Consider the following 26346-nt stretch of genomic DNA (forward strand, 5'->3'; position numbering starts at 1 on the left):
TGGCCACAGGAGGGCTGTGCTTGCCTCCTGGGGCCAGCCCCGCTGCAAGGATTTGGCAGGGGAGTGGCACTGGTAGCAAAGACAGGCAGAGGTCAGCGCAGCACTCATCTGTGTCAAATTGTGTTTTCTTTATGAATAAAATAACACCAAGTGCTATGTGAAGCATTTGCAATTTTCCACTCGACTAGGCAGCAAAGTAGCCACCTGGCCGGCGCTCCCCGAGAGAGACGGGAGCCGCAGTAACGTGAGCCTGGCCCCGTACCCAGACCGAGAGCCCAGCCTCCTTCTGCGAGCCTAAATTTACAAATTGCTGTTGTCAAAAAATCCACGAGGCTGTCGGTTGCCCTCTGAGAGTGCCCACAAACATCCGCCCTCAGCTCCACTTGAGCCTGAGCACCGCTGCAGACTTGCAGAGGTCAAAAGACTGCTAATGAAATGTTACACCAATAACTTGATATTTCTTAGAGTCCTTTGCAATACGATAGTGAAATCAGCTCTGGTTGTGGCCAGGGACCAGGAGTAACACAAGCTCCCAGCTTCACTCGAAAAACCTGCTCACCCCTGGGCGTGCGTGTAGGGAGGGCTGGGCAAGGGCAGCCGAGTGGCGGGCAGCCCGGGACGGGGCGCGACGGGGCTGGGCGCTGGGCTGGAGGAAGCGCTGGGTGCCGCGGTGGTTCAGAGACCCTGCTGAGACCCCTTCCCAGGGCAAGGGCTGCACCGAGCAGCCGATTTCATAGCTCCTGGCTCAGGAGCGCGGGGATGAGCCTGGACACCAACTCCTGGGTGCCTGCCAGTCCCGATTGCAAAACCTGCCAAAATAACAGTGTCCCGTAATGAGCTGGGAGCAGAGGAATGTGCACGGTCAAGCTCCCCGCCGGGGAGTAACCCTCCCGAACCCAGCATCACTCTGCCCCTGCAAGAGAGAGGAACCAGCTGTTTCTTGCAACAGCCCCGACAGCAGCGACATCGTGACAACCACCGGGAAGGCAGAGCCCAGTCTGCCAGCTCTGGAGGGAGGGTGTTGTTACACTGCCTTTCCTAGCCCTCACAAAATTTTGGAAATTCATCTAAACTGCAGCACTTCCCCTGGCCAAGGCCAGCGGGGAATTAGCAGCAGTGTCAGGCATCAGGGCATGCTGCTGATTTTCTCTCTGTTTCTCCTTAACGAGAAAATGGTGTCATCTCAGCAAACATGTGCCCCAGCTTGCTGCATCAAATAAGCCTCAACACCTCACATGGCAAGACTTTGCAGCAAAACAATCGAGCTGACAGATTTTTGTGCATTGACATCACAGATGGGAAAAAGTCTTACTAATCCTCAAAAGTTTCTTCCAGTGGATGATTTCACTGAGGGCTCTGGATCAGTCCCAGCTGCTGCAAATGGCACAGACAGACCAGAATTCAACAATAACACAGGAGATTCAGGCAACAGCTTAGACGGTATCTCAGCATCCAGGAGCATGTACGAGATGTTTTCATACGGAGCACCGGGAGCAGCAAGAGGGTATTTGGGCTAATTGAAAGCAGTGGTAGACTACAATTTGGCTAACCTCTAAATCACATGTTTTGTGGCTTCATCACGCATAGAAACTCTGGCTTCGATCTGCCAACCATCAATGCCTTGTTCCAGGTCATGACAACTTCTTTCAAAGCCTCTGGGTTAAGCAATAAGACTATTTCAATCAATGGATGTGTTCATTCACTGAACACCAACGTCAGCAGCTGCTACAGCAACTTATGGACAAAGTGCCTTTCTCTGAGCCCATCTACTCCCAAATAGGTTGGGCAACTTCCAACCCTGCCTAATGGTGCCTCCCTCCCAAAACCAGGTCTGCGGGAGATTCGCATCAGTTCTCAGCCTGGGTGGCAGTTTGCCCACTTTAATACCTCTATCACCATGATCTGATTGCAGTGATTTCTTGCCTAATTTATTACCTCAGGCTTTGGCTGTAGTGCAATATAGATGCTATGATACTGCACCTTAATGGCACCTGTACTGATCTGAACCTGCCTGAAGCCATCCTCCTCGCCCTTTCTGTGGCTCACGCCCTGACAACGCTGACGGCTCATTTCCCTGACCGCTTTCATCAAAGCACAAACATGGTCCAAAATTACCAGCTATCAATTTTGCTGCAAGTAAACATTACAGCACCCACATGTAGGACAAGTAACATTGATTAATGGTTTATACTGGGAGCCTGGCTTCAAGCTGCAGTAGGAGCATTGCACTCCCCAAGCAGGGAGCCATGGAAGAGGATGTTTGCTTAGAGCAGGTGGTTCAAAGCAGCCTATACCTGCCAAATTGCCTCCAGGCATTTGCTGCAGGAGCTCTTCACTGTGCATTGGAGCTGGGGCCAGGAGCAGTCCTGCTGGGATATAACGATGCCCAGGATGTTTAGGAGTAATATAGAACAGTAAAAGTACAGCATGAGACTACTTACTAATTATGCTTTATGTTGTTTTGTTGTATTTAACCTCACTTAACAGCCAGGCTAATTCCAGCCCAAGTGGTAGGTGTCCTCACTGACACGGTTGCAGCAGGCTAGGGATCCCAGGCAGGAGCTGGCCTGCGGGTTGGAAGTGGTACCTGCTCCCAACAGCAGCATTTCCAGGATCCTCCTTCTCTTGCTGGAGAAATTTCCTGGCCAGGGCCACTGCGGGCAGGTTGCTGCTGCCATTGATGAAAGCACTTGCCTGGCTTGGGGCAGCTCCTCCTTCATCCTCCTGCCCCACTTACATCTGTCCTGCTCACCTGCAGAGGAGCACAGCGTTACCGTCTGATGACAGATTTCTTCTTACTCCTGGCAAGATGCAGTCACACTGTACGCAGAAGTGATTTTCACATGGAAATAGGAGGTTTGGGGAAATACCAGGCATTTTCCACCCATTTACTGCAATACACCCTCCCCATCTGAGCCCTCACTGTGGCAGATGAAGCCCTCTGACTCCTGGAGTACTTGTCCCCATGCCCAGCTGGGTCGGGGACAGAGTCCCATTCCCCGCTTTGTCCCATGGAGAGCGGGCCAAAGTCTCTATCATCTGGGCAATCATCAACTCCCTCCTGTGAGCTGGGGAGGTGCGAGAAGCCACCCTGCTCTGCAAACACACTAATGGCTCAAGTGGAGATAAGCAGGAGTGTGTTTCCAGCCTCCTCGTGCCACGGAGGTGACAGGGTATCAGAGACCAGGCAGAGCCCTGACCAGCCTACAGGTCCCCTGACCTTGGCTTTGCTACAGCCAAAGTCATCACCACGGTGCAACCAGCATGACTTCTTAGGCTGTAGCACCATTGCATGAAGTTTGTGCTGGGGGACGGGGCACATGGGGTGGGAGGAAGGGCTGGGCTGCCCAGCCGGTCTCCACCATCGCAGGCGGCACCTCAGCCAACATCTAGCATTAACCCAGCAGAGGAAATGTTTAACCAGCCTCCAGGACCACCCTGCAGCAGGAAGTGAAATGCTGTCTGCCTTCAAGTCCCAGACCTGGGTGACTTTGTGGAGGCCAGAACTTTGTCTGCAGGTCAGGAGCCCGGACACGACTGGCAGCGAAGCTGCACTCCCAGCGCCGTGCTGAGAGTGGAGATTTAATAAAGATACAGGCAGGCAGGGCCAGGCAGAGCTGTCTGCTCTTTAATTCACAGCTTGCATCAGGGCTCCTCGGCGCTATGGCTGGACGGACAGAAAGCCGGTCTCGGCGGCCATGTTATCTCACTGTCATTGCATTCATGTCGGCTGGCTGCATTACACAACCACGGCAAAGCCAGTAGTTGTGTTGGGTACTCACTTGACATGTCTGGGGGTTTTTAATACACAGGAGACATGTCCATACAAGAAAGTTCCTGGTGACGCAGCAACTGGCTAAAGAAATGACAACCAACATTGCTAGCAAAGTAACTCAGCAGCTAAAAGTCAATCTAATGTACAGCCTCAGTAATGAGGACACGGCTGTGGGCCCCCCCAGAGCCATCTTCCTCTTCCCAGTGTTCATTAATGAACCATACAGCCACCCATCAGTGGCACTCGGGCTGCACATTCAGCACAGCGTTCTTCTCACTCTACGAGCACGTTGAGTGAAAAGACCACATCACTTCCTCAGCAGGGCAGAGTCCAAGTCCCCAGAAACGAGCCCTCTGTGGCCACACGCAACGGAGAGCTGTGCCGGAGCCGTGCCGGAGCCGAAGCCATGCCAGAGCCGCACCGGAGAGCTGTGCCGGAGCCGGAGCCATGCCAGAGCCATGCCAGAGCCACCCTGCTCTTCTGCCAGCTCCTGGCGTGGGGAGACCGCTGGGCTCGCTCCTCTGGGGGTGACATCTCCAAACATGACCCCTGCCTGCAAAACCCCACAGCGTTCACAGCAACGCGGGGCCATGCAGGGCACAGGAGATGCAACAAGTGATGCTGGGATGAGCTCCCCATGTCACCTTCTCCTGGGACACAAAGCCACTTCAAAGGAAACACGGGGCGGGGGGGGGGGGCAGTTGGTGAATGACGCAACTCCTTGTCTGCAGGAGCCACTCCAGATAAATATCATCCAGCAATCAACCGCCTTCACACAGTAACCTTCAGGGAGCTACAGGGGGAATACAAAAGCTTTTTGTTAACCCCAAAGACTCAGGAGCACAGGGTGAGACTGCTTACTAATTTAGATAGCAGAGAGAACTGTTGTGCAAGCAGCTCCTAGAAAAACAGCTTTGCCATGAGAAGTCCTTTGGTTCAGAGTGGGAGGCCCTAAGCCCCCCACAAATCCACTGGCCTGCAGAGAAGAGCCCAGATGTGCAGCTGGTCAAGGACTAGGGCATATCAGACAGAAATATGTCCAGAAAATCTATCTTGCCTTTTTCCAATTCGTTTCACTCAGTCAGAAGCAGGTGTTGATGGATCACAGCCCTTTTTCACTCCTGCATCTACCAGCCATAACCACACTTAATCGGAAGGTCAAAGCGGGTTTAATTTGATGCTCTTTTCCCCCTTTGACACAGCTCCAGTGAACTCACAGACCCGAAGCTCAACACGAGGTGTGGAGCTTTAGCCGGTTCAAGGGCAACCCAAGAGGAGTAGTACAGATGTGCATCCACCTCTTTTTCAGTTCAAAATTCAGCCAAATGGATTTTTGGAGCGTGCAGTGAGCAGCCAGGCTACGGGGCAATGGGCGATGGAACCTGCATAGCCACGAAACGCTTATGGGACACACGTGGGCTGCGAGGCAGGTTGCGGTTTGAGCAAACAAACTCCACAGCCTCCCCACTTAAAGCCCTCTCCTTCGCCACAGCCTTGGTCTAGGGACCAAAACCCTGCCCACGTCTAACTCACGGCTGGTCGGGACAAGCTGACCACGCTCATGCAAGCACACGTACGCACACACCACACACCACACGCGGAATGTGGACCAGCCTGCCTCCCGTCTCCTGTGTCTGATGCTCCATGTCTATTAAATTTAACAGCTCCTGGTCAGGAGGTTAAAAAAAAAATAGTAATTTTTTTAAGTCTCTAGTAGCAAATGACCGGCAACTCCTCCTATGTTTCATCTCCTGTAACAGGGAAATACCTGTGCAGTCCTTTCCCATTTCTCTCTTGTCTTTTCTTCCAGAAAGAATATTCCCTTCAGCCCAAGTGTCCGAGTGGAAGCGGGAAGCCCGGGAGCGGCAGCTCGGGTGAGTGGCGGCAGCCCGCACTGCCCCACGGAGGGCTTTGCGAGGCGAGCTGGGAGAGACTGGGGCTTCTGTTCACGCCGGCGCTGCTCAGCCCTTGGCTGGAAAACACGGCTGGGATGGGGGAAGATGCTGGGACGTGGAGAGGAGCAAAATGTGGAGAGATTAAAATAAGTGAATAAGCACCCCCATGCCCGTGACAGCCTGGCCTCTTTCTCCAGCCCTTCATGGGGCCGGGAGCATCAGGCCAGGATGTGTCCGTGACAGTGCGTGCACCCATGGGTGCTGCGGCATGTGAACATGGCTGGGCACCACAGCGGTGCTCCCCAGCTTCCCTTATCCCTTTCCATCCCCAAAATCAACCCCAGGGATGGTTTTGCCCCATCCTTGCCCACCTCCTGGGACAGAAATGCTGCGCATCTGCAGGCTGGCATGGGGCAACTTGGGCAGAGCTGGACTGCAGCAGCCATCTAAGAGGCAAAAGGAGCTGCTGGGGTAATTTAACTCCTTCTGCTCCCCCAGCTTTGCAGCCTCCAATTTCCCAGGCTGTGGCACTTCAGGGACAGCCAACATGGTACCTCCAGCCACAGTGAGGATGGGGATGAGGGGCCCAATCCAGGCAGGGGCTGCATCTCAGCAGGGTGAGAGCTGGGGCAGCGGGAGCCCGGGGCAGCCGTGCAGCGGCATCGCACAGCCCCGGTGCCACCAGGCTGCCCACAGCCCCTGTGCAGGGGCTGCTTCTCCCCCCCGCAGCCCTCACCCACGGGGTGCAGCAGCTGCTCCCCCCGGACCGTGCAGCAGTCGGTAGATGAAGGGGTGTTGCAACACGCCGGGGAATAATCACGATAACTCGAGCGGTTGCCCTGGTGCCGGGCTTGGCTGTTGCAGTGGTTGCTAAAGAGAGTGGGCGTGCGGCTTCCTCTGGGGCGATCTGATTTCTCTGGGAGCATGGTTAAGGCACGCTTAGGAGAAGGCACGCTCTCCGTGGAGCGGGGACGCGACCTCTCTGCCAGCAGCAGCAGCCGTGCTGAGCGCGCAGCTCGGGCGCCTGGGCACGCACGGAGCTGTTTGCTTTGGGGGGAAAAAACGATTAGATTGTTCCTCTGTCCCGGGAAAACATCGTCCAGCAACAAAGAGCAAAGGCAGCAAGTTTTCAGGGCGGCAGAGAGACCCTTGGGACCAGCACTGAGGAGCAGGCAAGGCCACCGGCTGCTGCTGGCCAAGCTCCAGCCCTCAGTGGGGTCCCCGTGGGGTGACGAGAGCAGCGGGGAGGGAGCACCGGTGCAGCGGCCGCCTCCACGTGACCCTCCGTCCCTGCTCCCGCCGGAGAGACCTGGCAGGAGCCAGGCAGCTTCGTCGGACCCGGCCAAAAAGTCACGCAGGTGCGAGCGCAGCTAGGCAGAAGCAGCAGCCTCAGCTCCTGCAGCCCCATGTCGTGGGGTGCGGGGCAGCACCTGCCCCCCGGGCTCCCCAAGGCCACGCTGAGAAAATCAGGTAAGCCCAGGGCCCCCTGAGCCGCCCAGGGGGGTCCCCGCGTCTCTGCCAGCTCCCCCCTGCAGGGATGGGCTGCTGAGCCCCCGTGGGGTTAGTCTGCACTGCGTACATCTTTACGCACGGGTGACTTTGGACCCTGTTTTAAATTTTATTTGAGATAACATGTTATTTTAATACTTCTGTAGCTGGTTGAGAAGCTGCCCTTCTGCTTCTGCCTTTCAAAACGGACCCATATCCCACAAGAAATTCCCCAAGCAAACCCAGGCTGCAATTCAAACCTTCTCAGAGAGGCATTGGGCTGGACTGGGGCACCTGCTAATACAACCCCTGCAAATCAGCGCGGGAGGATTTTCTCTGTATTTAACCAAATACCTTTGAGCTACCTTAAAACATTCATTAATCATTGATGGGAGTCTCTACCGTAGGCAGGCAAATGCACAGAGAAAATATTTGGTGAGATATTAAAAGTAAGTTTGCGATTATTGAGAAAGATTGCTGAGCATCTGTCACTGCTTCACAAAACTAAACAAGCCGCTCCACATGCTGCTTGCAAAAGGCAGGGGCTGACATCCCTTGGTGATTGCTAACAGAGTGGGATCCCAGCCTTGTTATCTTTGCTTATCACAGTCCAAGGTAATTAAATGCAATGATTAACCAGCACACCCAATCCTGCCTGCCTGCAGGAGGACGGGAGCTTGCTGCTGCCTGACTGCACAAGCATTTCCAGCATTAGCCAACACAAAACAGGGTGTTGGTAACTTCTACACACCGGATAGCTCAGCTAGCCCCAAAACTGCCGGCATTTCTCTCTTCCAAATACATGTGCATGAGTGCAAAGCTCAGCGGGTGACCGTGATGACATCCGGGGTCCTTTACATTTGGGGTGATTGCAGCTGGTGGTGTGAGAGCAGCCCGGGCTGAGCCAGTGCCTGCTCTGTGCCCCCCTCATGCAGGTGCAGTGCTGGTGTAAATGGGGGGTCACAGCCCTGCGGGCTGCAGTGCTGGCACGGTGTTCAGCATGGGTGGGCAGGACTGGGGGCACGGGCTGGACTGGGGAGACTGGCTATACCGGTGGGAGAACACTGGCTGTACTTCTGGGGAGCACTGGCTGTACTGGTGGGGAGCTCAGACTGTACTGGTGGGGAGCTCAGGCTGTACTGGTGAGCAGCATGGGCTGTACTGGTGGGGAGCACTGGCTATACTGGTGGGCAGCACTGGCTACCCTGGTGGGCAGCCCCATCCCCAGCATGTGCTCAGCAGTGGCAGATGCAGGAACAGTGGTAACATGCGGCAGTGGTACCGGGAGCTGCAGGGCCTCGGCCCCCTTCCCCATTTTACATTTCCATTAGGGTTCCCTTTCCCTTTTTGACCCCACGACCTCGTGGGGTTTATTTGAACGTCAGGGCCAAGCGAAGGCGAGAGGGCCCAGGGCGTGCACGCCTGCTGCCCCGAGGCAGCCACTCGATAGCTGGGAACTGCTTCCCACAGCAGCCACATCGAGTTACATTCACTCTATTGCATTATAAATACCAGAATTAGCCTTGCTTAATTATTTAAAACTATAGATTAAAAGCAGACAAAGGCTTTTTGCCTTCTTTCCGGAGCACACGTATCATTTATCGGTGATACGGTCGCCTGGTGACAAGCAAGGGGAGCATGCCAGGTCCATCGGTATGACATGCTCCTGAGCTGCTGGCAGGAACCAGAGGAGAGGAAAATCACAGTGAGGATGGGAGCTGGTACCATCTCGCCCACGGAGGGTAATGATTAGCATCTGTCAATCTTTGGGCTTGCCATATTATTATTATTATCATCATCATCGTCATTATTATTAACGTCATCATCATTATTAATGTCATCATCATCCATCACCAGGGCAGTAAGCCACAGCAGTCATTAAGCTAATGTGAAGGAATGACAGGTATTTTGTTCCGGGCTCGGCTGCGTAACAGCAACACACGGATTAGCTGGGGTGTTAAGGCGCATTTTGCGGGCTCAGCTGAGGGGAGTCACCCACCAAAGGGCTTCCAGGCACCACGAGCCCCCCCGTCGGGCGGCACCCGTATCTGACCCACTAAAGCTGGCACCTGGGTGCCTTGCTCTGCCCTGAACCTACTGGCCATGCAGAAAGTGGCTTCCAAAAGCAAGTGTCCAGCTTTGAGGTCAAACCACTTTGTCCTCCAGCAGCAGATCCTCCGCAACGCGGTTGCACAACCAAAAGCTGCTCTCACTGCACAGACACCAACACACAATTGTTTCCCTGCCCCGTGATGCTGACCCCGGCTAGTCTGTGTTTATAAAATACAATTAATTAAGGTTAGGAAAATCATGCAAATTAGCAAACAATTCAAGAATCCAAAATGAAACACAAACTTTCAGCTTCATTCTTTGTAGGACTTACCATACAGCATGACCTTTCCTGCCATGACACTCTCACGGGAAAAGCTGTAGGGCCAAACCCCAGTTCCACTTCAGACAGTGGAAATGCATTGACTGAAAGTTCATGCTCTAAAATGAAAAAAAAATGTTAACTGCTGGTTAACAGGTAGGAGTGTGCGTGTACCAGTGCTTTAAAGGAACTGAGGCTAGTTTAAAGATCCCTCCACCTGCACATGCCAACCCTTGCAGGGTGTGAGGACAGGCTCGCTCCTCTCAGCCTTCCCGAGGAGGAGGGGTGTGAGGGATGGTACCCACGTCCTGGGGAAGGAGGGCTCCCCAGGAAGCGGATACCATCGGGGGCTGTAGCCCAGAAAAGGGAAGGTTCCCCCCATGATTGCAATTAAATGCATCAGAAATTCATGTTATTTCCCAGGCTCAGGTTACTTGTGTAAATAGCTTTAAACTAGCTCCGCTGACCCGTATTGAGTGTGTTGGTTTCGCAGTCTCCTTACTTGCAGGATGTGTATGACCAGCTTGTCGTTAATCTGTTGGTTCTTTAAAAAAGATGCATTCGTTAGTAAATCCCAGGCATCCAGAAAACCTGAGGTTCTTCTCTGTAGCCACAGTTTTAAGTGATCATTTCTGCCCAGAAAACAGTCCATTGGGTCAGTGGTTTTACAAACCCAGATCCAGGGCTCTGACCCTGGCCGTCCTGAGGTTTTTGCCTAGTCTCATCCCTTCTACCAAGTAACAGGGCTTCACAGAATTACAAACAGTAATATCCTCTGAGCCTGGAACCCCTTCCCAGAATAATGCCTTCTGCCTGTTTTTACATGGATGGCATTTCACAGAGGCCCATCCCCTGCTCAGAAAGCGATTTCCATACAGTATTTTTAACAAGAGCAGTTTGGTCATCTTCAGCCCCTATTGACAAACCTCTCCTGAGATGCTCTAGTTGGAAAATCAGTTCTCAAATGGCACATACAGCAGAAATAAAAGACTGCAAACTCTGTTTGCTTTATAGATTTGACCTAAAACTAAACACTGACCTGTGCTGCAGAAGACAGCATTGGCAGCTTTGCAAGTTAAGGATGCTGAGAACCAACAGGGCATCGTTGCACGGGGCAGGGCGTGCTGCGGAGCGGGGCTGCCTACAGCGCTGAAGGAAGAGAAACTCAGTTTGCAGCTGGTGTGGAAAAAGGCCAAGGGATGCGCAGAGGAAGGGTGAGCAGGTTGCAGAGGGGCAGGATATCGAGGAGAGCTTGGCACAACAAAATTAAAGGGGAGGAGGCATTTCACATGAAAACCTGCAAAAAAGCAGTGGCAAGTCAAGAGGTGCTGGGTAGGAGCCCAGACCTGCAGCTTTCTAATCCCAACATCTATAGATTAATAGTCTTTTAAATCTCTTTTGTTTTTCCCCATGTGAAGAACGGCTGGAGCTATGCAGGCAGCCGTAAGCAGAGCTGCACCCCTCAGGTTACCTGCCCGTTCCAGGGCCGTTAATCCCCTTAACATTCCTGGGGATTATTTCCATCCCAACAGGACGGTGAAGCCGGCTGCCAGCGGCAGCGCGGGGAGCAGCACAGGGCGTGCGGTCCCGATGCAGAGGGGCTGACAGGGCAACTCACCGCAGAGAGACAAGTCACTTAACCCTAAATAAATGCTCTGCGAAGGGCATCTCCTCTGAGTGAGGGAAAACCAAAAAGCAGCCACAGCAAAGGGACGTGTAGCTCAGCTCCAGCCCTGGTCAAGCCCTTGTGTCCGATGCCTGGCCTTGGGCATGAGTCAGTCCTCCTCCTCCTCCTCCTCCTCTCCAGGAGCAGGCTAAAACCTTTCTCCTTGCCCTGGGCTGCACAAAAGCTACCCAGCACCCCAAGCAGCACACCGCATTTTACCCTCCTACTAGGGTAATGTATTATTTGCAACATTCAGGTTTTCAAAGGCATTTAATGTTGCACCAAAACTACCCGATATCCTGTTCCCCAAAAGATTGGGGCTGAGCATAATCAGAAGTGGAAACAATTTGCCCCAGGATTGCACATTGATGATTTTATCACAAGTCTCCCAGGAACTGGGGGATTTATAAGCATTTTCGGGCGGTCTGAGCAGGAATTTGGCTTTACTTTAGGTCAGAACAGACCAAGATATTAAAATGTCATTTTTCTCGTCCAGCCAATCCCACACCTGGGGCAGGAGGGCGGTCGGTCTCTGGGCCATCTCAAAGATGCTGAATATTCCCTGTGGGGTCTCCTAGAAAACTGATCAAGACTTGGAGCTCGTTTCACAGCTACGGTTGGGAGAGGAGATAACGCCATGCATGAAGTTTAAGTATCTGCCAGTGGCCCTGGCCTCATCATCCAGGCAGTCTTGCTTTTTACCTACAGAAAAGTCACTTGGAAACGTACCTTTCCTAGAAAGCCTCAGGCTTCTAGAAATGAGGAAAGAGGAAATATTTCAAAGCAAGCAAAAGACTGAGTATGTCAAAGCAAACACATCTACTTTTTATAAGCAACACCCCAAAGCAGATCTATTTAAAAGGTCACACTGTCTTTCTGAGTACAGCAGAGGGCATTAAAATGCACATGTATTTTTTGTTTATATCTTGCCAAGAACAATATAAAAATGTCTAACACCTTTTGCTGATTTATGATGGTGGCCAAGGAGGTGCCAGAGCAGAGCCTTGTTCATTGATCTACGGCTGAATCATGCGAAAACAGACATCCTGCTGTAAATCCACTGCAGAGACCTGGCTTGATTTATACCTCCAGCACTATAAATAATGACAAAAAGCAATCTGATAGCAGTCTGTCTCCCCTTACACAGACATGAATTACATCAGGTCTTGAAGATGATAGATCTACTCCACAAGAAACATTTTGCACTGGCTCCCTATCTGCCAACCTGCAGGAGAAAGGATGCCTCATCCTTACTCCCCGCATAACCCCAAGCTGTGTTTCAGGCGCACCAATATTTTTATATTCTCATTTTTCTTTTTCTATGCAATGCAAATGAAGACATTCCTTGAATTGTTCTAGACTAAGGTCTTCTGAAGGTTTAAAATGCTATTCTTGTAGTGAGGTTCAAAGCTCCTTCCAGTCCCAGTCAGGGGCAAAGTCAGGGCTTTGACTTTGTCCCCGGGGCAGCGGTACGGACACCCACTGGAAGCCAAACCCTCGAGGTCGGTGTCTGCACGCCCCTAGGCACATCTTGCACAGTGAAAATCAAGCTCAGAGCTACCTGCTGTGTCCAGGTCCCACAGTGTTGCTCAGGCAAATTGCACTCATTGTGAGGATTTTTGCACGCTGATTTAACAGCCGCCTGGCCAGAAATGCTTCCAGTCAGTTCCAGTTCCTCCCACTCCTTCCTTCCCAGTATTATCTTCATTTCTACTAGTTTCAGGGAAAAGATCCCCAGCTGCCTTCTGTAAACAGGTTGATAAATTGCTGCTTCTTCGCAAGCCTGAGCCATGCAATGCCAGATTGCTGCAATCTGGAAACAACCACATTAGCCAATTCAAAACCTCCAGGCTCGCCGCAGTCCTTCCCAAAGGTGCTACAGAAGCAGAGGGTCCCCCAAGGCAAGGGGGGCCCTTCCCTGATTGTCTTGGGTGCCTGGGGGGTGGAAACACCACAAGACCAAACCGAAGGGCTAGGTGACACCGTGCAATAGCACCATACACTGCTGGGCATTAGCCCTATGTGAGGACAGCCTGCCCCAAGCAAACCTCCCGGGATCTGGGTCTTGGACGTAGGGAAGAAGGGACTCCCACTCCTGAGCTGCAAAAGGAAACCCATACATCATGGAGGCAGGGGGAAAACAGTGCTTTATAAGTAACAGTGCTGCACCAGTGCCCCAAGAGCTAGTACAGCTCAGCGGCAGGGCCCGAGAGCTACTTGGTATAGAAGAAACAAAGTCACTAGAGTTACAGCCATTTACAGCATCCAGGTTGGTCCTTCAGGCTTGGTTGGCTACGTAATCCTTCCATGCTCACTGCTCGCTGCATTATCCCCTAGCAGAGCACAACAGGCATATTTTTAAGATGGAAAAATCCAAGATCGATAAGCTCCAGCCCTCATCCTGCCGTGCAGCAGGATTTGGTAGCCAGCACACAAGCAAGTGTAGGCACCTCTGTCACTGGAGGCAGCTCTGGTCTGAACAGCGGCACAGGAACAGTGGGAAAAGGGTGGCAGGACAACACAGTGACGCTGAGGCTAGTCTGTTACTATAGCTGTCCAAAAATGGTGTTTCCATTAAAAACACCTGGAATTTTATTTAAGTTACTTGATAGAGAGACTTGGTGGTTTGAAGAATGAAGACATTGCTTTGCCATTTGAAATGGGAGCTCATCCATTTCTTTTCTGCCAAAACAAACCTTTGCTTTTGTATCTTCCTTCCTTGTCTTTTGTCTGCTTGCTGTGAAAAAAGACCAAAAAAGGGAAGTAGTAGAAGAAGAAAAAAAAACAAAGCAATTTTACCCCCAATAAAAACCTGACATGTTTTCTCATTGTTCAAAACCTGGCTTTCGTCTAACAAAAATTAGCCATGAAATTGTGCTGCCTTAACCCTTGGCTGTTCTTCAGTCCCTGCATCTCTCTGGAAGGCAACGTTGGGCCCCAGTTTCAGCCTCTGGAGTCCAGCCGCACAGGGGTTTGAGTCAGCCTGGCACTTGCCATCAAACATCAAACCATGCCACCTTCCCTTCTGCCAGCAGTGATGTATGATCCTAGAGGAAAATAATTTGATACAAGAAATCACTGGTTCCAGCTTCCAAGCACCCTTTAAATATGTACCGAACTATTCACCCCAATTACGCTCATGTAATGGGCTCTGATTTGTTTTTCTTTGTTCCCAAAGCAGTAGAGCACTGGCCACATTAACATTCAATGAAAAGTTGTTTGATATTAAATAATTTCTTCAGCAGCATTATTCCTTACACAATTCTGTTTGATTGCAATCCACTTTACATTTGATAAGTAGTTACTGTGAAAGAATGACCTAGCCTGCTTTCTCTTGCCTTATTTTATTGATTTCTCTTTTAAAAGGGTTTTATTGCTTTTATACACGAGATTGCAATAAGAGAGAGAGGAAACATTACTGAACAACTGTTTTCTTTGCTGCTCCATCAACCCATATAACTTCACACTAGGCCCCCAAAAATACTGTAATAATGAGATACTTACAGACAAGGAGCTGCCTACACCCTTTTCCTGGGACTTTTTGTGCTTACTGGTAAACTTCCAAATTGTTCAAGTGAATAGTCAGGAATAAATTGCTCTTTCTGAGCCCCTGATTAGACTGCACACTGAATAATTGTAGGCAGCCCCACTGTGCTCTGCATTTAAAGACACAGCCCACCGCATGCTGTTTTTCTTATAACTTGTGCTTTGCACTCACTTTGTATAGGGTTTTTTTGTAAAGAAGAAATGTAGAGCACTTGGAAAATACCAACAGCGAACATGGCCTGTGGCTTGCCTGAAATCCAAGCTGCCATCACTTCCAGAACAGTGGGCTCTTCTTCTTACACCCAGAACATACAAATTATTACAGCACAATCACATACTGCATGGGTGAATTATGTTTTTCTTGGCATTGGGCTCGATCCCGGTTATTAGGCCAGTAGGATATCAGCAAAATCTTTCCTTGACAAGAGGTTTCAGATACAGCAGCACTTCCTCAGGCCTGTGTTTCGAAAGCCCCCCAAACCCCACAGCATCCCCTTGTGCTAAGGGACCGATGGCCTCGGCCAGGGCAACCAAAGCAGCAGCCCAGCACAGCCCACATCCATGGCTGTTCCCAGTTTTAGTTAGACATATCTTGCATTAATTAATCCTTGGCACTAAATGCTGCAGCCGCTGAAGCAGCGGCTGGCAAGTAATTTAAGTGATCTAATTAATATGTGTCTCATCAACAACGCAAAGGGAATATTTTTTAAAACCTCTAAAAATCCTGCACCAGCACATGGAGGCACATGCACACAGACACTGACACGTGTCGAGCAGCCGGGGCAGGCACTATCCCTTCTCCGTCTTGCCCAGGGAGGAGACCTCCAGCGGGTTCCCATAACACGGTGGGGTGAGACTTCTCAGGCAAACACATGTCTTTTCTTCCAGCATCGATGTACACCGAAATACAACGGGAGCGACCAGACGGTGGGAATATCCTGACTCACCCAGACTACATAGATGGAAACCCAGATCTTATCAAACCTAAAAAGCTCCTAAATCCTGTAAAAGCCTCGAAGAGCCACCAAGAGCTGCACAGAGAGCTGCTGATGAACCACAAAAGGTAAGAGGAGGTCACAGCCTGCCACTGGTGGAGTGGTCTGAGAGGGGCTGAGCCGTTGGAGCTCAGCAGCTGAGGCGCAAGTACCAGCAGCAGCCTGCAGACTGGAAGGGCACAATAAATCCCTTCACTTGCACACAAACACAAACTTGCTGTAGCCCTTTCCTCTTTTCCCTGACGTGACAGTTTCTTTTAAAACAAAAGCAGAACACAAAGCCCCCTGCTCTGCCATCCTGAAGCACCAGCCAGCACTTTTCAGAGCTGCTTGCTATTTCCACCCACCTCGAGCCACAAGTGCCAGAAGATGCGATGCATCCCTACAGCCCCTTTCTCCGTGCACCACGTATGTTTTCTCCCTGGTCCTGGTTTTTCTGCCTCCATGACTGACGGGCCAAGTCCCCAATGTACAGCATTCCTGTGTGCTTTAAGGTCAACCCAGAGGCAGTAAGAGGCACAGGCTGGATGGAGCCAGTGAAGGCTGGGAGAGCACCAGGGTGAGATCATCTGTACAAGGAAAAGGCTAATCACTGTCTCCCTAAAAATCAAATGGGTGAAGATAGGCTAGAATTCACATTGCTGACTTTGTACCCCATCACCCCAATTTAACTCTTTGGGGGTACAGCTACAACATCAGGAAAATGACACCAGTGACTGAGAACCTATAACCACATCATTGCTTTGCAGCAACTGTCTGAACATCAGTGCAATAAAAGCATATTCAGTTCAGAGGCTTTTAAGCACAGCAAGAAATCTGCTGGCTTTATATTGACTTTTTCTGAACACCCTGAAATATTCCGACACAATAGCACTTTGGCCATCTAATTAAAAGGAGCACAGCCTCTGTTCAAAAGGACTACAGTCAACATGAGAACCAGACACATACATTAATTCGGCAAACAATCAAGCCTGCCAGTGGGGTGCATTAATCAATACTGGCACTGGCTGGGCTTGGATTTGATTTGATTTGATTTTCCCAGAATCAGAAGAATTACAGGGACCATACCCAGGCTGTTCTCTGGCATCAAGACAGAGGTAACTATACCAGCCAGATATTCTTAAAATTCTCTGGCTTGAGAGTGACCATATTCTGCCTAGTGATACTGCTCAGTTTAAAGACTCACCCACCAGCATTGGCTTTGATCTTGCAGAACTTCATTCCAGTCTAACCACGATGGAACAAAGAATCAAGAAACCCCTGCAGCAGAGGTAACAGGGACGAACAGCGGCAGACAGGGTACAGACCCCATGGCATCAGGCTGACCCGAACTTCAAACTGGCAAACAAAAAGTACATCATCACTTTGTATTCTAGTTCTGTGCCTGCCACCATGTTACATCCACATGTGCCATCAGATACTGGGAGGAGGCAGCTCCACTGCAGCCAGCCTGCATCTCCTGACCCCTCTCCTTATAGTCCTGTACTGCTCAGGCATCAGTTTAAACCTGCTTTGACTCTGGCCTCCCAAATATTTTTCAGCAAATATGTGAAAAAACCCTACTGCAAACAATAATCCATCATTACTAGTTTCTTGTCACTCTTGAATCCACCAGTTTTGCTTCCTGCTACATGTTACTACAGAGGGAGAGAATGGAGAAGGGGAGAGAGAAGCATCTACAACTTGCTCATGTTTCTGCTTTGCTGTTGGTTTTTCCCCTTAAGCAGCAGGGAGAAGCAACTCAAATCAGCAGCTCGTGCCACAAACCCCTTGTCTTAGTCAACACCTCTGGGTACTAACAACTCAGGCTGATTAAATCAGAGTAGTAACAAACCCACATGCAACATTGCAAGTTGCATCTCCAGCAAGCCAAGGCAGGTTTGCCCTCTCTCAAGCCTTGGGAAAAGCATTTTTGAAGCATCCAAGTTCTTCATGCCTTGAAAAACCATCATGAGAACTCTGGGGCCAATGCAATGGCTGTTGTATCATCTTCACTGATGTTGCCCTGAACTTTGCCCTGTCATAAAGCAAAAAAGAAAGAAATTACAATAGGAAGCTTCATTAAACGTGGCATTGGAGGGATGCAAGCACTGGTCCCCAGCCATGTTGACAGTGCAGAGGTTTGCTGCATCTGGAGAGTGTTTCCCTCTCCTGCCTGCCAGTTCAGCACCTGCCACCTTGCCAAGAAACCTCCGTAGGCTTTGATATCTCTGCTTTCAAACAACCTTGGCAGAAACCAACCAGCCTTTGGTCAACAGAAACCTCTTGGTGCTGAGGAGAAGCTTTGCCTTAATAGCACACCCTGACCTGCCATTCCCTGAGCAAGCCCTTAGCACAGACTTGGGGATGTCTCCTCTTTGCCTCAAAACAGACCTTCACCCACAGGAACACCAAACATCCCACATTTTACAATAGCACTTGTAAACACCCTCAGCCCATTGACTTAAATGAGTGTTGAACCCAGCCCACGGAAGTGGTCAGGCCCTACTCCTTCCCCATGTGTGACAGCTATGAGGTCTTCAACTCCTCCTCAAAAATACAACTTCAGTCAACTACTTCTAGTCCTGTATTTTCCGGCAGCATGCCAGCTGCTGTTGCAGAAGATAGCCTGTGTAAATGTGGCCTTGGCAACTTCTTAATAGTCTGTTTTTCAGCAATGTGAAACTCTGTGCAGTTGCAATAAAGTCTCCCCTGAATCCAGCAACGTTTGACTTCCCAGCAGCTCCAGGTTTTGCCTCTCTCTGGCTAGGGCTGAGCAGGGCAGAGAGTCACCACTTTCAGTGATTTAAGCCAGGAAGTGGATGGATTTTACAAGGGCAGATTCCTTGTGGCACAGAGGTGAGCTGGTCAAACCCTGTCCTGGAAGGGTAGGAACCATCCCATGACCATGCAGGACCACGTTCACCCAGAGCCCTACACATCCGTAACTACTCTCGTGCTTGCAGGGTGGCAGAAGCTGGTGGGAAGGTGGCCAGGGTCAGCTGCAGGAGGTAAAACGTAGTGTCTAAATTCAGGCATGACAATACTCAAAGAGTTAGGTTTCTGAAATTTGTTTGGAGAACTTCTTTCATCTCTTTACCATGTATTTATGCCTTGTCTGCATGTCCTTGCCATGTCTCCTTTGCCATGATCCCACCCCTCACAGAACAAGGCTTGGAGCAGCCACGCGTCATCTGAGACGCTTTGGGCAGCTGAAGGGGAGCCAGGCGCCTGCGCCATCGGCAAACGCTCCGGCTTCCAGAAGAAAAGGACATTTCATTTTGGCCTCTTCACCCAAACTCTCCATGTCAACAGAGGGATCACAAGCTCTCAGCTCTGAAGCAAATCTAGGAAGCGACAGGGAGGAAAGGAACTGCCAGGACAATTATTGCAGATCAATGACTACCCCTGCTGGTGGAAAAAAAATCGTCATTATTTAAAATTTCTTCAAGGCAGCTGAATCTGTCACTGACATAATTAAAACTAGTAACAGCAGGAGCCAGTGGAAGGTCCCATTTCCACATGCGAACCCGAAAGCTGTAGCACCTCAATGTAATGGGATTAGCAAAACTTCCAGCACCAGAAGCCCCATACACGGACAGCTGTGCCCACCTGAGGCACACAGCCCACGGCACCATCCCAGCAGCGAGGTGCTCCCAGTAACACCCTCAAAGCCTTGTGGATGGATTTGTGGACCAGGTCTCCCATGTTTCACTTTCGGACCAAGAAGAGCTGTGGTGTTGTCTGTCTGGCAGTGGTTACACCCCAGGGTGTAGGTGCTCCGGCCCTGATTTATCTGCTTTTTATCCACAGAGGCTTGGGCGTGGAGAGCAAACCAGAGCTGCAGCGGGTACTCGAGCACCGACGGCGAAACCAGCTTATCAGACAGAGGAAGGAAGAAGAAGAGGCAAAGAAACTGCAGTCTCCTTTTGAAAAAGAGCTATTAAAGAGGCACCAGAGGCTGGATCAGGTAGAACCGAGGATTTGGTCATCCCCGGGTTTATCCTAACCACCCCTCATGAGACACAGACCACAGGGGAGATGGGTGGGCTGAGGCTCGAACCAAGGTGTAGTGTTGCTACCCCTCCATATATAAAACAGCAGCCACAGCCTCAGTGCTGCTCCATGTGGCTGCAGCACCCGCATCCTCACAGAGGGATTCACCTCGTTCATACCACCTCGGCCAGGACCCCTGCTATGTACCACTTGGCCCTGGGTCTCCTCTGGGTCCCACGTCCTTGGAGTGTGCTTTCCAGTTCAAAGCACCCCAAATAGCATGGGGACTGTTGCAGCACCCACCACAGGGGTGCCTCAGGACCCTGGGGTGCGGGGTGAGAGGCTGCAGAAGTGCTGGAAGGTGCAAACACTGCTGCAATCACACCCAAACTGCTTTTGGGAGCCGTTCCTGGCATGCACTCTGGCCAAAAACATGCCTGGGGAGACCAATGTTCAGCATGAGCACTTGCCAGCAGCACAGCCATGCCCCAGGTGCTCTCTGCACCTGCCCCCTTACCCAAACCAATGCAAGCAGCAGGTCAGCTTGTTGCCGCTGAAAAGAAAGTCATTCCCTGTTCTACTTGCCAGTGTTTGCACTGTAAATGGATGAAACTGGTTTATTTAATTAATGACACAACAGCTCCCCTGCAATAATATCAGCCAAGCCAAGATCACTTGAAAATCAAAGCCCAGCACTCTCAGAGAAGAACCAGGACTATGAAACAAGGTGGTTTAGGCACAGATCCATAAAGACTTCACATATAAAAGTGAGGCAGTACAACGACTTCCCCCCCCTTAGACCATAACCTAATGCTGAGAGCTTTTCCCAAGGCCTCTTCACAGGCCTCCTTTGCTGGGAAGGATTCAAACTTCCTTTTCCATCCTCCATGCCAGGTCTTTCCCTGCTTTTCTGCTGGAGATGTTCCTCCCTGGAGGGGCGGGAAAAAAGTTTCAGCTGGCCACAAAAAGAGACTCAATGTGAACATGGCTCTGGTGTAATGGTTTGGAAAAAGAGAGCACCAACACATGCACTACACAGTCATTAAGCTTTGGGCAATAATAAGTGGACACCCAGCAATAATGAAGCCCACCATTTTAACGTAGCTAATGCACTTTTGTCCTTTAGCATACACAGTTAACGGTGACTCTTCTTTCTCACAGTTGGAGAAAGAGCAGGAGAAGCAGGAAGAGCATGCACCAGAATTCATTAAAGTCAAGGAAAACCTGAGAAGAACATCAACGGTGATTGGGGACGAGAAAGCAGCGTAGCTTCTGCCAAAACTCAACAGGGATCCTACCAAGGCCAGCGCTAACACAAACACGCTGACATCTCTGTACATGGTGGACATTCACAGCCGCATCGTTGGGGCTACTTAACGGTTATTAACACTTGCTCCAGTAGAAGGCACAAAAAAGGTTTTCCCAGCCCAGGAAGGTATCACTGTGGAAAAGCTGCAGTATTCACCGAGGAAGTACTCACACAAGGAGATGCAGAGAGAAATTACATTTTTTTCCCCCCAGATTGTGGGTGCATGTTAACCTCCAGCTAACTCTTGGTTAACCCTCAAGACACAGTGACCGTTTAAGCCAGGGAAGCCTGTGGAGGGATGGTTTGGGGGACCCTTGCTTCTTCCTGGAGGCAGGCTCGCCAGGCACAGGGTGACAGGTGGCTGCAGCTCTGGAGAACCTCCTGGAAACCTGGGTGGTAACGAAAAGGGACAATCTGCGCATTACTGAGAAAGCCCAGGTGACCATAACGGCTTTCCCACGGGACACTGGTATTACACCAGTGTGTGAGTCGAGCCTGGCTGAGGCTGTGTGTCCCTGCAGCACACCCGTACTATTAGAAAAAATAACCGCTGTGTGCCCAGACCAATGCAGCACAGGCAGGTGCAACTGTTCTTCACAAGCACCTTTAAACTGCATTTCAAACCTGTTTGAAATTAGCTATTTAGGCACTTCCATGCTCAGGCAGAAAATACGTTGGACTATACCATCAACGCCCCAAGTGGGAGGCAAAGGGTCTGTGCAGAAAGCAAAGGGTGTTTGCAGCATGGGTGTCCATGGAAGCGTGCAGTGACCAGGTAGCAGATCCCTGTAGATCTAGCAGACACAGACAAACTGCTTCTTGCCCCTGGACTGCTGAGCTTCAGCACCTCACCCAGCAGCTGGACGTGTGCTACCACAAGGACCCACAAAAAATGCCCTGTAACTGAGAGGCAGTGAGGTGGTAATGTCATACTGGTGTCATACTGGTGTCAGGCTGCTGTCCTGTTCACTTGCACAGAGCTGACATCTGTAGGCACCCGGGGCTACGGGGCACGTACGTACTGATGGAAAACTATTTGTCAGTGCTTCTCATCCCCTTTTCCAGAGATCAGAGCTGCCTCATTTCAGTTGCCACCTTTCAAAGCGAAAAATCTTCTTGCTGCTGGTATAGCAAAGCTGAGATAGCTGGTGCCTTTGCACCATGTATGGACAGAGCCTGCCGCATTTATGGGGCATCCACGCCTTGAGGTGTCCCCATCTAGAGCTTAAGTTGCACCTTCAGGAGGATCTCAGCTTCTTGCTTCTCACACCAGCCCTGACACAAAGCCTAAACAGTGTAACTCACCGACTGCCTTTGAACACTGGCTCTTGAACGGCAAGCCTCAATGGACCTAGTCAGCTGGGAAGGTAATATCTGGTTAAACAATCTACTATCCCCATCTTCAGTGGATCCATACGTAAATTAAGGGAAACTGGGCATTTATCACATATTTATTAAAAAGTTACTAATCCATTCCCTAGTCTCCCTGGTCCAGCAAGGTTTCATTTCAGAGGACTGTTGCTCGAACCTGGCATCTGAGCCACATCACGTGTCAAGAGCAGTGATACAGGTATGGGGCTTTTGCCACAGTCTTGGACTATAAAAGACTTTAACTCAGTTTCAGTCCTTGAGACCCTGTCTCATGGCACTGTCTCTGTGGTAGTTTTAGCACCTCACTCATCATGCTTATTCTAAACAAGTTTTTATTTCAGAAATCCAGTGCATGTGGTCACTACAGGTCAAACAAGACCTGAAAGGATCTGTTATGTCCTTTCCAACTGCGAAGCTTTTCATACAGGTTATGATTAAAACCATGAGGAAGAAGCAGCATCGACCATTTTTTCAGGGGGAAAAAAAGACAAGTTTCTCTAAGAAAAAAATGGTGTTGCCAAGGATGCTTGTACAGAGTTGTAAAGGATACTGTTTGATACTCCATAGATAGCACCGGTTTCAATAACAAGCCAGAATTACTGTGCTGAGGTTTTGTGATGGGTTATGACACAGATTAAGTAACCTTGATCAAAGAGCTCAAAAACACCCAGCAAATTAATTTGTAATTTTGCCACAGATGGAAGTGCACTCCAGGAGAGGCAATCTGTCGCTCCATATGCACCAGTGAAATCAGTGTTATCAGCTCACCCGGGCTGGGATGGGGGCATTTGTGCAAGTCCTTGCATGGCAGTGAGCCGGTAAGGTTTGGGGAAGCTCAGATCAGCAATGAAACGGTTGAAAATATTTTGCTGTGGGCTTCTTGAGTATGCAAATATTATCTGGAGAAAAAAGAAATAATCAAGGTGTCTCCCTTTGATGTGGTGTCCACCACATGAACGCAGTTGGGGATTGCTAAGTCGTAAGTTGGGGGTTGTCTGCGTCATTTTCAGTGGGTGTCCAGAGGGGAAATGGAGAGCCACGTCATACTGTCCTAACACAGGCTGAGTTTATAGACCCACAAGAAACCCCTCCAGAGGTGGAGAGACAGCAGAAAGCCCTGACCCCGCTGCCCACTGGGACCCCGTGGGCCGTGAGCTGGGACCCAGCCGCACATCCACGCACAGACCCACCAAACTGGCCACAAGCAGCTGGCACTGGCAGCTCCCATGGGGCCGGGCCGGGCTGCAGCAGCCCCACGGCACACAGCGGGGGACACGGCGCTTCGTCCCCGGCAAGGGCTGCAGGCTCCAGCCCTCCGTGACAGAATCACAGAATCATTAAGGTTGGAAAAAACTTTTAAGATCATCAAGTCCAACCATCAACCCAACACCACCATGCCCACTAAACCATGTCCTGAAGTGCCACGTCCACACGTTTTTTGAACACTTCCAGTGATGGTGACTCCACCACCTCCCTGGGCAGCCTGTTCCAATGTTTGACAGTACGTGGGAAATGATGCTTTCACTGTTCAAGCATCAGCTTAAAAAATCACAGCATTTTCCAAGACAGCTCTTCTCACCCCTGCAAACTGGTAACTGCTTCCCCGGCGGGGCTCAGGCCCAGAGCCTGTACATCCTTCATCGATGCTCTTCAGCTTCATGGCACGGCAGTGTGGAGGTGGCACCTGAAAAAACAACAGTGTAGGCATCACCAGGAAGATTTTGGGGTATCTTTGTGTCTCTTTTTCTTTTAAATTAATTCCTCCCTATGCCCCTAAAACACATTTCTGGATAAATGTAGTGTATCCAGAAGATACAGATTATCAGAGTATTGATGGAAGACAATTTTTTGCACTGTGTATGTTGCCTATGTGGTATATAGTCTATATTCTGTGTCAGCGGTTACATTTCTATAAAAATATATGTCATGCAACTCTACTTAATTAACTCGCTCTCTTTAATGTGGACACTTCTGAAGAAATAAACTAAACGATGATGTGTAATTTGCTCTTTTCCACAAGGAACTGAAAAAGCTCCGATGATACAAGCAGACAACAGCCAAATAAACTGATTGAACATAAAAATCAATGAAGTCTGACAGCAACTCCTTTGTTAGTGCTGCCTTAACTTACTCATCAGTGAGCTCTTTTCATCATCTGCACCCAATGCTGTATCCGTTGCTTATCCCTAGACTTCATCTCAATTTGCTGAATGTTTACAGGCACAAAAATTGTGGAATCAGGCTTTGTGCACCGAAACTTCCCATATGTTTGATTTCTAACTGGCCATGGATGCCCACCTGCCTGGCAGGGTAAGACCCCACAAAGCCAAGGAAACATGTTGCCCTTGGATTTAAAAAAACACACAAAGGGAAATGCCTTTGCTGGAGAGCGTGGCCTTTCCTGAGACACAAGACCAGGGGACCCAGGCAGGACTTTGTAAAATGCTTTATCAACCTTTCACAACCCCAGCCGGCCTGGTTTCGATGGGCTATACCCCACAACTGCTTACATTAATCACACACCTCCTTTCATGCACGGATGCCAAAGGCAGTCTTTCATATCGTGACAGTTCCTCTTCCATGGAGGAGAGTAAGAAACAATCATTTATGTTCTTTAAAGATATGCTGCTATGCACAAACTGCTCCATTGCCTGGATTTTTCCTACTGCCAGAGTTTTCAATACCAGCTTTGCAATTTCTCCGGGTCATGCTGAGATCTCTTTTCCTGTACACTCACTCCTGAAGTGGCCCTAGACAGTTTGCTGCAGTGGAATTTCCCAATAGGGAACCCTTATGCTTTACTGCCTAATTTACTTCTTGTTACTGCCTCAGAAATGGCAAATTCTAGTTTTCTTCCTCAAGCTAGCAGTATCCTCAGCCTGGCCCTGGCTGAACACCCTTTCTCAGGAACTCCCCTCTGCCTATCCTAGGTATTTCTCTATATTTAGATCATTTCCCAAAATCATCTAAAACTGTCACAGACTGACGGGTTTTGTGTTGATAAAAGCATCATATGAAACTTGTGAGTTGGACATGATATCGGGGATATCCAGGCTTATGGAAATGGGGAAAAAATGCAAAAATATCAGCAACATAATAATTGCGGTGTGTTCCAACACACCACGACCAGGTGGTTTTGTGGATTTTGTTGGTTGCCACCACAACCCGTGAGCTCTCTGGGCACCCTGCAGGCACGTGGAGCCGAGACGCACGAGAACGCTGCCGGCTGTGCGGCTCCGGTGGCACTCCAGCTCAGACTTCCCTGATGCAGACTGGCAATGTCCCACCCAGGCAGCACCCGAGCCTGCTCGAATATGAGCCAGCATGAACATCAGGTTGCAAGCAGGATCAGGGATCTGTTTCTTCCAACTTTTCATCCCTCACTCTTCCTTCAGGAGACCTGGACCTGCTAGCTGAACCGCAAACAGCACTCAGGAAGCACCAGGCTGAGCACTTCTGACTCCAGCAGAAGAAAACAGCAGAGCAAGTAGAGAAAGGCCATGGATAACCTCAGAAAGATGCTACTGCCTTCCCAAGCGCTGGCCACCTCGAGGTGCCGTAGGATGTGATGCTGTGTGGTATGGACCAGAATACCAAGCAGCACATCCACAGGGCACCCTACTGCTCTGGCAGGGTGGCAGAGCCACGCGGCATCTTTAATCTACCAAACTCATCCCTAATGCATCATCCACTGCCCGTGAGCACACTCATTGCATCAGTCAGCTGCTCCGATTTATTGCTGCTCTTCAGGGCTGCTGGGCTTGGTTTACTCAGGTTTAAGCTTAAAATTATAGTTATGCAAAACCACATCTGATTTCCCATCCTTTGTTTAACTTCCCATGTTAAAGCAACTACGGTACGGTGAATCCCACCTGTCTCACCTCCTTCCCTGACAAAGCAGTTTCCAGTGAGACACAAGCAGCTCTGAAGCAGCAGCACAGAATCACAGAATCAT

At 50.2% G+C, this 26346-nt stretch overlaps 1 protein-coding gene across 1 annotated transcript in view; it reads left to right on the plus strand.

Annotated features, from left to right (window-relative positions):
* Nucleotides 1-20980, plus strand: part of FAM107A (family with sequence similarity 107 member A) — a gene marked incomplete at both ends in the record, with an annotated part of 28342 nt that extends 7362 nt beyond the window's left edge. Inside the window, 4 exons of the mRNA XM_082004809.1 lie at nucleotides 5586-5649; nucleotides 15630-15804; nucleotides 19529-19685; nucleotides 20873-20980. Of these exons, the coding sequence (XP_081860935.1) occupies nucleotides 5586-5649; nucleotides 15630-15804; nucleotides 19529-19685; nucleotides 20873-20980 (504 nt within the window). The remainder of the gene's footprint in view (nucleotides 1-5585; nucleotides 5650-15629; nucleotides 15805-19528; nucleotides 19686-20872) is intronic.
* Between the last annotated feature and the right edge of the window lie 5366 nt (nucleotides 20981-26346).

This window comes from Phaethon aethereus, assembly GCF_964289735.1.
Source record: "Phaethon aethereus genome assembly, chromosome: 11".
Lineage (NCBI taxonomy): Eukaryota > Metazoa > Chordata > Aves > Phaethontiformes > Phaethontidae > Phaethon > Phaethon aethereus.